The sequence below is a fragment of the Helicoverpa zea genome, chromosome 22, assembly GCF_022581195.2.
Source record: "Helicoverpa zea isolate HzStark_Cry1AcR chromosome 22, ilHelZeax1.1, whole genome shotgun sequence".
NCBI lineage: Eukaryota > Metazoa > Arthropoda > Insecta > Lepidoptera > Noctuidae > Helicoverpa > Helicoverpa zea.
The window spans coordinates 5,309,962-5,322,333 of NC_061473.1; the positions used below are offsets into that span (position 1 = coordinate 5,309,962).

The 12,372-nt window shown below is 31.6% G+C and overlaps 1 protein-coding gene across 1 annotated transcript in view; it reads left to right on the forward strand.

Annotated features, from left to right (window-relative positions):
* Window positions 1-11,911, forward strand: part of LOC124641125 (calbindin-32) — a 154,632-nt gene extending 142,721 nt beyond the window's left edge. The window contains exons 5-12 of the mRNA XM_047179107.1: window positions 398-484; window positions 831-887; window positions 1,599-1,682; window positions 2,621-2,676; window positions 4,172-4,217; window positions 6,929-6,985; window positions 7,478-7,549; window positions 7,932-11,911. Of these exons, the coding sequence (XP_047035063.1) occupies window positions 398-484; window positions 831-887; window positions 1,599-1,682; window positions 2,621-2,676; window positions 4,172-4,217; window positions 6,929-6,985; window positions 7,478-7,549; window positions 7,932-8,084 (612 nt within the window). The 3' untranslated portion in view covers window positions 8,085-11,911. The remainder of the gene's footprint in view (window positions 1-397; window positions 485-830; window positions 888-1,598; window positions 1,683-2,620; window positions 2,677-4,171; window positions 4,218-6,928; window positions 6,986-7,477; window positions 7,550-7,931) is intronic.
* The last annotated feature ends 461 nt before the right edge of the window (window positions 11,912-12,372 follow it).

Here is a 12,372-nt window from a genome sequence, read left to right on the forward strand (position 1 = left end):
TTTTTCGTAGAATAATAATTCGCTAATGAGCTAAATTGGCATTTTCACATCGGGACTTTACCTATTATTTATAATAGTCAAGGTAACTTTGACCTTTCTATTCTGCAAGTTTTATTGAAAATTTCGTAATGAATTGGGGTCCGATATAGTTTCGCATAGGTTTTCATCCCACAAAATGGAACCCATACTAATGAAGATTTTCAAAAGGATTTTTTTGTTTGTTTCTTTGTACCTAATAAAGGCTTCAAAACTATTGGCCTTATATGAAAAATGTATCCGCTGTTGGGAAGCTACACTATCTGTGGGTATAGCTACTTGTACTAAAAATAATTAGCAAATTATTTTGATATTATTTATGTGAAAAAAAACAACATTATTATCTTTGCTTTTGTTACAGTTGGCACAGCTACTGCCGATGGAAGAGAACTTCCTACTTCTGTTCAGGTTTGACAACCCTCTGGAGTCCAGCGTCGAGTTCATGAAGGTAGATCAAAGCACAGAAACTGACTTTTTAAAAAGTTTAAAATATCCGACAGTACAGCTACTTAGTTTAATAGCTGCCCCCAATAACTTGACAGTGCAACAGCGTTATTTACCGTGGCTTCAATGGTGTCTGCAAACCATTTGAAAAAGAAGTCTTATTAGAAAAAAAAAGTTAAATGGGCAAATATATATTTTTTATTGCGTTATGTTTTCAATTAATTTTCATCTAATATTCATTATTATTGTAAAGTTATTTAAGTAGTGTGTATACATGTTATGTAAATATTACATTAAAACCAGTATAAAATTAAATTAGTTTTCATCTTAAAATGTCGTTTATTCTTCAGATTTGGCGGGAATACGACACGGACGGCAGTGGCTACATAGAAGCTGATGAACTCAAGGTAAATAAAGCCTTGTGTATACTGAGCCAAGGTTTGTTTATTTAACTACAGAACTTAATAGTAAGCGACTGGTCCTTTTACTCAGTAAAGTTTGTCTTTTCGAATAGGGTATTACTTACCTGCTTCCTGAAGAATCACCCGAGTCCTGGGGAAACTACTTCCCGTACTTTCTTATTATTACCTAAAACCATTAAGGAATAGATACCTACTATTAGAAGGAATAGATAAACAACTTTGACTTTGTCTATATGTAATAATAATCTAACATTAATATTTCAATGGCCGAATAGAGCATAATTTCAAAAGAATCTATCTATAATGCATTCAAATTAAGACCTTACCATACTTCATGTAAGAATACAGAGTATGTGGTCGTACCTTTACCCGTTGTAAAATAGCTCTGTAATTGGCCTGGTCTGTGTAAATATTTTAACACTCAGCTAGACTGAGGAGATGATACTACATTGTCTGACACGATGTAAACAAGACTCTTTGTTACAAGAGAAGTAATTTACAAATGTTTGTTTGTGACTGCAGACAGGAGCGCATTTCTCTAAATTAACATTGTTATTTTTCACTTTTGAATAGTTTTTGTAGCTGTGGGTAAATTATAGGGGATTTTGAAGGCATTTGATGCCTTCTAGTAAGTTGTGACGATTTTAGCAATGGCGTAAAGTTATAAGTGAATTATTTGTTTAACTTTTTTTCTAGAATTTCCTACGAGATCTTCTGAAAGAGGCAAAGAAGATTAACGACGTTTCAGAAGATAAATTGATCGAATATACTGACACTATGGTAAGTCCATACGTTGGTTTTTTCCTACAGTTCCGCCAAGTACCGGCTGTCAGTGAACATCTTCGGCAGTCGTTACGGGTAGTCAGAAGCCAGTAAGTCTGACACCAGTCTAACCAAGGGGTATTGGGTTATTTATTTAATACATACAGTTACAGAAATAATGTATACAGTTACAGAAATGCATCCTTATCCTAGGTATACATTACCCTGTTAGGGCGCAGCAAATTAACATAAAACTATCTCAACACACCGGTTGAGGAGGTTAGACAGGCAGTCGCTCCTTGTAGAGCACTAGTACTCAGCTGCATCCGGTTAGACTGGAAGCCGACCCCAACATAGTTGGGAAAAGGCTCGGGAGATGGGTCAAAATGTACGAATGCAAGTGTAGGGTGCTATATGGCTGAAAAAGGCTTCAAAAGGGGATCTAAATTACTAAAACGTTTTTCATTATTAGGTTCGGTCTAATCAAAATCTGGGTATTGAAAACAACATGATAATGTAAGTATTATCTGTAATAATAAGTAATTCATAACATACTTATTAGCAATAGGGAAGAACATATATCATAGTCGTAAATATTGCGACTACAAAGAGCGATCTAAATAGATATATAATTGGTATCATTATAATCAAAGACATAATAATTAAATTATCATACTGTTAATAATTTCAAGTTATTACTTATATCTTTCGCAAGCGGTACTGTTGGAACTACTTCGCGCAGCCGTATAAAAATTTGCCTATAAGTAAATTTAGCTGTATTTTTTCTAGTAGTTTCCAAGATAATAGATGTGATAATAGTTGTATTTTGTGGTCATTATATAAATAAAAAAGATTAGGGTGTTCAAACCAACAAAACCCTTCACAGTATAATAAATTAAGGTTGGATTTGAAAGTTTACCTACCGGTCATATTTTTATCCTGTGTTTATTTTACAGCTCCAAGTTTTTGACTCAAATAAGGATGGGAGACTACAGCTGTCAGAAATGGCCAAGTGAGTATGATGATGCAAAATGAGGATTCATTAATAATATAGTTTCGTGCTATGCATCCCATGTCATATCAGCCAGGCAGGATAGAACTCCGGAGAGTACCTACGAAAAATTACCTAATTATATCCAGGAGGTAGGTACATTATAAAAGAAAACAATAACACAGATAAAAATAATATAATCAATGTAGGTATATATAATTAAAAGCAGCAGGGGAATAACAGATATAATCTATTGAAATCAAAAGTCCTATTAATAAAATTATCTTCTAGATCAAGCATTATCAAAGTTAAGTAGGTACCTATAGTAGAATTAATTGCTTACCTACCTACCATGATTAATATTAAAATAGTTGTATCGTTAATCTGTTGTGAGTGATAAGATACAGAAGATACCTCGTAAGCTATGAACATATATGTGTAAAATCTAAAGCTGGTACTCACTAGCAAACTTAAACGACAATCGTTGCGTGTATGTTACCAAAAAACATAGTGCTTCAGGAAGTCATAGCGTACCGAATATTCGCTTTTGTCACAAATTAAAGGACGCTAGGCTTGTGTATGTCTAAGAACATGTACACCGGAACTAACTTACCGTATCATGCAAGGTACAGCCAGCTAATGTGTACCTGGGTGAACTTTAAGTATCTAATTATGTACACAAATTGTACCTACGCTCATTAATTTTGGCAGTTGAATGATTGATTTCTTTAATTAATGTTTCGACCAAATAAACTTTTAATTAATGCAGCAACAGCAGATCCCTATTTTTCAAAAACTCATCAAAAATATAAACGGAAGTATTAAAAATATCGTGATCACACGAAGACTGAAGCCTTACTTACAGTCAGAACAAAAACTTAAGAAATATAAAACAAATTACAAAATAATCTCATCTATTTAATCACAAAATACCCAATTCGCAATATCAAGCAAAAGGAATTTAACCAAAAGTTATTCTGGGCCGCTCTAAATAATCCGGAATCCTATCATTGGATATTCGTGTGATTTCGGACAGACGCTCCTCGACCCAGAACTTTAAAATAAATTTAATTAACCCGAGCTTTGCTCGTCCGCAAACAGATTAAATGGCGATTGCATTAATTGATTTGGAATTCTGAACAGCGGCAAAGATTTACAGAAATAAATTGAGCGCTGTTGGTAGCTGGGATTAATGTTGAACAGATGGAAAATCACATGGAATTAAATTACATAAGTGTACAATCCTTGTATATTTGCTCTATGTCGAATATTTTTGACGACGAAGAATTTTCTATGTAAGGAATAACATTGAGAATGCAGGTCTCCATTATTTTTTATACGTATTTACGTAGTAGTCAATTCAACATGTACTTAATCAATGCTAGGATCAACCACTTAAATTACTGTCTAAATATTAAGGTATTAGTTTGTTACTTTTACTTTTTTTCGGTTCTCCAGAATTTAATTTCCCGACTTCTCTCTAAAAGAATTTTGATCACAATACAACATGTTTCAGACTGCTGCCCGTCAAAGAGAACTTCCTCTGTAGACAAGTCTTCAAGGTGAGTGACACTTCATTTCCCGCCATTGTTGAACCAGACGCCATATTGCCACGCACCATAGAGTAAATGGAGTTCATATATAAAATGAAAAGAGGTTTTCATCTGAACAGAGTTTTTATTGTTATGTGCAATAATATGATAGATTCCGTTTGATTCTTAGTTGAAACTTTAGCAAAATTAAACAATTTACAGTCAATTGGAAAAATTAACAAGGATGATGATTATGTTCTAAAAAATGAATTTATGCTTATGTCGTTCATAATTATTGTAATTATCATAACGATTATTATTTGGATACTTCATAGTATGTTTCTTCAATAAATTCACAACAATTTTATATTTTTTTATATTGAATGTTTGTATTTCTTACAATTTCCGGTAAAAATCTAAAATTGTTGAATCATGCTCTAAAAAAATGCCTGACATTTGATTATTTTTCAAGCATCTTTCCAGTAGATTAAATAGTTGATAGTTGAAGCACTCATTTCCTTTCCATTACGTTTTGCTTTTAATGAATTAATTTTGATTTTAATAATTAACCATAAAACGTTAAAAATAAAGTTTAATTTTGCATACATCACACTATTGTACAGTTTGAACGCCAACATATCAGACACTTACATTTACACGTATTTTTCATTAGAAACATACATAAACTCATTCATATACGAAAAAATCCATTTTAATTTACCAAACCTAATTGCTTTTATACATGGCAACATCTTTAAACAATAAAGAAATGAGAATGAAACTGATTGTAAAAATGGAACACCCCTATTCAAACTTTAGCATACTTTACAAGAAATTAAATAGAAAATAAAAGAAGTTTAACTTAAAATAGCACGTTCCTACAATTGGTTGCCTGTCTGTCTGTCTGTCTATCCTAACACTAACGCTTGTGTCTGCACTCTGCACTCCTAGGAGGGCATAGAGGTGAGTCCTCACGGCGCGTTTACACGTTGGCCCACGTTGGGCTACACTGGCCTAAAAATAATTATTATTTTTCTATTCATTTGAGTTGCAATTACCTATTTGAAACTGTTCTACAAAATAAATATTCTTAACATTTGAGTAAGCATTTAACTAAAGATAAACAATCTTGATATGACTTTATATGGCGGCTGTTCTCATATAAGGAGATCGGCCAGCTACTTAATCAATTGAATAATTATTTTAAGCAGTAATTTATTTGTTTAATATATATACAACATGTAACTTAATTAACGCACATCCTGAAATTAGTTTGTTCAGAATCGTTTACTGAATCGATTTATATCATTTTTAATATAGGTAATTTTTTATCCCAAAAATAATAAAAATTATTGTCATATTAACCCTGTACAGTCAAAACAAATTCAAATAGACCGTAACTCAAAGTAATAAGGCTTCGTGTATTGTCGGCTTTTTCCGTAGTTTCGTTATGTTGTGTCGAGTCGAGCGCGATATTTGCGTGCGTAGTAGTATGACCAAAAAGTTCTCCAAGAATTGGTATAACTAATTTAGTAAATAACAATGCATATACATGTTAAATTAAAAATTCAGTGTGTGTATTATGATTATAACATAATATTCTAATTAGGGTGTTTGAGGGTGTGCGTTAATTACGTTACATGTTGTATATATATATATATATATTTGCATAAAAAGTTCTATAAAGATTGCTCGGGTAACTGGGTTGAGAAGGTCAGATAGGCAGTTGCTCCTTTTAAAACACTGGTTCTCAGCAGCCTCCGGTGAGACTGGAAGTCGACCCCAACATAGTTGGGAAAAGGCTAGGCAGATGATGAAGTGCTTATTCAAATGGAGTATAGAATATTACTTCTATAAACTCTAACAAGTATCAAGTCTGTTGGCCACCGTATAAAATGTGACGTCACTATACTATAGTAACACAATATAATTGTATATAACACTTAACGCTTCTATTAAATAAAAATAACTAAAATTTAAATAAAAATTAGCTTTATTTATTCGTAGTGCACTAGTTAATTATTTAGATTTTTAAAAAGCTTATTTTTCGTTTACTGGTTTATTACTTTTCTGCTTTTGTGAAATACAATATCGTTATTATTATACATAGCTGCGCCAAAAATGTATCGATTTCTCTCTTTTATTAAAGTTCGTATATTTTAAGACTAAAACATATTTTTATCACTATGCAATTAACCAATGCGAGTCACTCTTATTCTGTATAAAAACATCAGAAGACGTTACGCTCCACAATTTATTTATCTCTCTCAAATATCTTAACTAATCTAATTACCTACACTAATATTTTCATGTAATCACAATTGCTTCACTTTTTCCTCTCTTTTATACTTAATAAAACCCAAAAAATAGTATTTTCGTAAGTATAAACATATAACAATAAGTAAATAATACGAAAGGGATTTGGTAAAGAAAGGTTGGCGCCCAACGTGGGACTCGTTTTAAATTCAATGTATGTTTTGACACTATAGTTCGGCCATTCAGAGAATGCGTTCCTGACACGTCGCGATTGAACTGACGACGTAACTTTGCAATGGCGTTGCAGTTACGATAAAAATATTTTTGCTGGTTGTTTACCGTTTTAACAATTGAGGAGCATTAAAACAACATTATTATATCAATAATCAATGAATGTAGTTACGTCGTCAGTTCAATCGCGACGTGTCAGGAACGCATTCTCTGAATGGCCGAACTATAATACAAGTTGGTTTTTATGTTATCAGGGAGCGACAAAACTCACGAAAGATGACATTGAAAGAGTCTTCTCTTTGTATGATAGGGTAAGAAATTGTTTTTTATATTATTTCACTTGCTTCTGCCAGTGGTTTCCCCCGCATACACGAACGAACTTCTCCACGAACCTGGATAAAAAGTATCGTAAATATGAAATAATAAAAGTGTAGCCTATAGCCTTCCTCGATACGTAGGCTATGTAACACTGAAAGATTTTTTCAAATCGAAACAGTAACTCCTGAGATTAGCTCGTTAAAACAAAAAACCCTTCAGCTTTATAATATCAGTATATGTTTTTACTTTTGTGACGCTAGTTTTACTGAAATACAATTACGTATAACGCATCTGGTTCCCAAATTCAGCATTATTAGAAAATACTAAACTCTACAACTTTATATCTCAATCTTTTACTTAGTTTGTCACTTTCACAGCATTAATTAAGAATTCGTTTTCCAACCATAAAATCAGCTCAAGAAAAACCCTTTTGTTAAAACCTAAGTCAATTTGAAGTTATATAACGAACCCATTCAATGTTTCAGGATAACAATGGCTCGATCGAGAACGAGGAACTCCGGGGATTTCTAAAGGATTTATTAGAATTAGTTAAAAAGGTTAGTGTTTTTGCTACGGAACTTTTTGGTTTGAACTTACGAAAATAGAGAATTCGTTTTAAATTTCGAATAGAGAATGAATATCAGTTTTATTTGTTCTTTGTAACAAAGAACTAGCAAAAAGGTTTTAATTTTTTAGGTTTAGGTAAATGAAATGTAAATGAATTCGTTCTTAATTTTAAATCAAACTCCGTCGGAACTTTATTTTGACCAATGGTAACCTTTGTTGAAATTACCATTCATCATTTTAGTGTCATTTAAATCTTATTCAAATGATTTACCTACTTACATAACGTACTTTATTTTGTCTAACTTTTCCCTTACCCTACATTTTAAAGCGATTTTTTTCGCAACATACTTATTTGAACGTATGTCCTTTCAGGATTACGATGCGCAAGACCTCCTAGAGTTTGAAGAGACCATTCTCCAAGGAGTCGAGTACAGCAGTGAAGGCAAGATAAGCAGAAAACAACTGACAATGATACTCTTAGCCCTCGCTAAACATCACCAAGAAGAGGAACCGGCAACTCCATAAGTGTATCCGAAGTCGACCGCCACTCCGTCCCAATATCCGAACGAATTTCTAGCGTTGCGTACGTTTTGACACATTCGGCGCCATCTTGGTTAATTTGACAGTTTAGTTTGAAATTCGAATTAGTTCTTTTTTTTGTATATTACAAGGTTGAGGTTTGGTTTTCCGAGGGTTTCATTTTGCAAATAGTTTAACTGTTAAATTAATAATTTTCAATAATTTATTTTCCTGCGTCCAGTCGTTATTAAGTATCCAAATGGTATAAAAGATAAAAGCTTTTTTTCTTGCAATGAATGTGTCAAAACAAGTTTTAAGGGCTGGGATAAATAGTTGTAACTTAGTATATGTATTAGTCGATTTAACTGTTCCGTTTCTAACTCGAAATAGTGAGCCCCCCAGTTTGAGATTGTGGCTAAGGTTTCCTTTGCTAAAATAATTTAAAACACATATTTTAGTCGGAAATAATGCACAAACTAGCAGTAATTTATTAATAATCCAATATCAATAGCCCATTTAATCATTTTCAAGAAATATATCATAAAACATTATTTTCAATACTTTTGCTGAGAAGCTGGGTAAAGTTAAGACCACAATCTCTTTTAATATTACGAGTACCTATGATATTTTTTAAATTGCACCCACAAATAATAATAACCGCTTTCTTTATATTCGGCATTTATTGGAAAAAAGAAACATCAATGTCAGAGGACATCCCTAACTCGACTAAACTATTCATCTCGACTATTTATCGTATCTCTAATTATGAGCTTAAAAAAAATTACGTTTCTTTTTTTTAAGCTAAATTATTACATTGACATTCATACTTAAGACACTTAAAATAGAGTGCAAATATTAATTATATACTTATAATATATTAATATACAATACATGATCATTTACAAAGCCAAATCGTATGCCAAATATTTTATACCTAGCTATTTGATCGACTCTTGGTTTAAATGAAAATTAGACACACAGTTCTCTGAAAAGACGTTTTAAAATTGGAATTAAATAGAGATAGAATAGCTCATCGAGACTCAAAATATAAAAATTGTTATTGAGTCGATTATTTTGGATGACAATTTCTAATTTTTAAAGCCAGTACTAAAATTAATTAAAATACTTTTTCATTAGGAACTACTTCACAAAATTTGTAGTCACTATTCTCTAGTAGTTTGACTCGAACAAAATATAAACAGTAAGTACCTGACCCTCATTTTCATTTCTACCAAGAGATCCTTTAAAAATATTTTCATAAACCATTTTAATGAGAAATGTAGTTGAACGTAACATGTTATTATTCTGATGCGTACATATCATTGCTGATCACGTGGCATACTATTTTAGATACACACTGTTTCAATCAAGAAATATCTATATTCCACTTATGATGGGCTAACGAATCATTTGACTACGGAAAAATATAAAATTCTTCATCAATATATGGATGCACACGAATGCATATACTTAGGTATCTGCTACGAACTATAAGCGATAAATACGTGATAAAACATCATTTTTTTGCTACCTACTTAGCTAAATGCTACTTACACTAGTTTGTACCTATCGTACCTAAATTCCAATGGACGAAGACGATCGATTAACTTTTAATGAGCACATTTATAGAGACTAGGCATTCAACGTTTTTAAGAGCGCCGCTTTTATCCTACAGTTTGCTGTCGTTGGCATCACGACACACACGACACAAAACGTGGTCTGCACATGCCCTTAATTACCTACCTATGTGATATTGAAATTTTGGAGAACACACTTCAAAGTAAAATGCCAGGGGAATTATGTTGATTGAATCTTGCGTAAAAGTGAAGATCAATCACTCTTAAATTCAACTTACCCTTTTCTATCTTCCAATTATATACCATTCCTACATACTACTTATCGTAACCTCAAAACAGATAATCGAAAATCATCACAAAAAAATAGTAAAAAATCCAAAACTTTTATTAAAGTTACTGACTTCTACTTAATAGAAAAAGAACATAGAATTTTCAGCTCAATTTTTCCACTTTAAAAAATAACTTTGGCCTAAAATTTTAAGAATAAATTTATTTACAATTTACCTCTCTACTCTTATCCTACCTTATCCTTAACTTTCGTCCACTCGTAGGAAAAAAATACTACGAAAAAATGGCTGCAAAATCATTCTAGAATAATTGATGTAGCTTTAAATTGTCTTGTTAGATTTTCTCTAAATGTCTTCGCTTAATCCCTCTGTAGATACGAAGCTAAATATATTAAAATGTGATAATAATAAAACAACATAAAAGCATATTGGTGTTAAATAAAATTTGCTTCTTCATGGGCTAAACATAATTCAAATAAAAAAGTTTTCGGAAAAGAGGTTCATGTGTGTGCCGGTATTTTTTTTTCAAATAAAATTACGTAAGTATTATTTTTTTCATAAATGTTTTATTATCTTGTTGAATAAAAATAAAAACTAATATAAGCAAAAATATTTAATTTGATGTCTCACATAAGTATTGTTTTATAATGAATAAAATATTGTGATGTTAATTAGTATTTTGTATAAAAAGGTTTGATGACTGCGAAAATTAAAAATAAACCTTGTACGATAAAGAATAACGACGTATAATAGCCCTGGATAAGTACAGATTTATTTTTGATTTTATGTCATCCGAGCTTAAATCGATGTTAAATATAAATGAGTATAATAATATAGTTATTGTTGAAATACCCTGATTGTGTGTAGCGGCATTCTGTGTATTATTTTAAAAAAATATGTATATTAAATTAATGTACAGTGAGCAAAAGAGGCGAGTGAGCAACAAAATGGTTAGAAGGAACAAGAATCTTGTGTTTATAACTGGAGGCCAGTCTAAAGTACATAAGTACAAAAAAAAATTAAATTACAACTCATATGAACTTGATGTGACATTCTGTTAAAGCTAAGTCAACTGTTCAAATGGTGTGTGCTCAAATGTTAATTGTTAAGTTTTATAGATGTTTCATTACCGATAAAATGCTTAATTTGAGTGGTAGATTTCTAACACGCTCTGCATAAAAAATCTTTACTGTGATCTCCAGTTTTAACATTGTATTATCATCATCTCGATAGACAAACTGCTTTGAACACAAAAGACGGAGACACTCACTTACCTCTTTTGCCGTTTGTAGTCTATGAATATTTTATATTAAATAACAAAAATCTTAAATATGTGTTGTGATGGTATAACGTGTAGCTTTAAATATTTACCAATGAGTTTAACTTTAGAATTTTTGCACAATGAAACATCGCTCAAGTATCTTTAACCTACTTGCTAACGCTTGACTTTTTTTTATATCCTCTTTATTTTCAATCGCTTACTGTCTGAACGTCCTTAGGTAAATATTTTTAACGTTTTTCAGAACGCATTATTTTGTACTTGTTACTTACTAGTCTTTTGGAATTAAAGAAATATGATGAATGAATGATTTCCCAACTCGTGGAATAATATTGAATAATGGAATCGGCCATTATCTTTTCCCATCGAGTTGTGTAACCAGATTTACAGAATTAACTCAAATAGTAAGACATGCGCTTTATTTTCGCCTTCTCTACTACATTATGAATATGAGTAGGTATATATTTATGTAAATAATTATTATTTTATGGTCATGTTATAAAATGTTTTTGATGTTTCATTGTCTAGTCATTTTTTTTTAATTTATAGCTTTTTTTATATAATAGATGTCCGTATTAAACGATAAATGGCTATTTATTATAATTATGATTAATTCCTTCGCCTGGCACTAAGTGTTAAATGTAAGGTTGGAATACGATGATGTTTGTTATAAAATGTTTATATTTATAATATGGAGTTTTATTATTTTCATTCGTTGGCGACGTCGCACCACAAACGTCCTGTGCTGCCCAATTTGCCCCAACTCCTGCCTTATCCAAGATTTGTGTAACGCCACTAACAATGCTGGGTGCACGGCAAAACACTGGACATTCAAAATATAATTATAATAAATATGGGTATTACATAGGGGAGTATCCGTCAGTTCTTTGCAGAAAGATCCATTAAAATTAAAGCTTCTTTAAATGGATTGCTAACACTTTTTATCTTGCTGACAAAGTAAGAGCCAGCAATAGATTTAAAAAGTTTTAACTTTAATGGATCTTTCTGCAATTAACGGTCAGTCAGGGGAAGTACATAATGGAGTACAAATAGGGAGTACCTACGTAAAAGAGTATAAGAAGAGAGTACATAATGGAAGTATATATGGGAGTACATAAGGGTAGAATATAATTTTAAGGCAGTACTTAGAA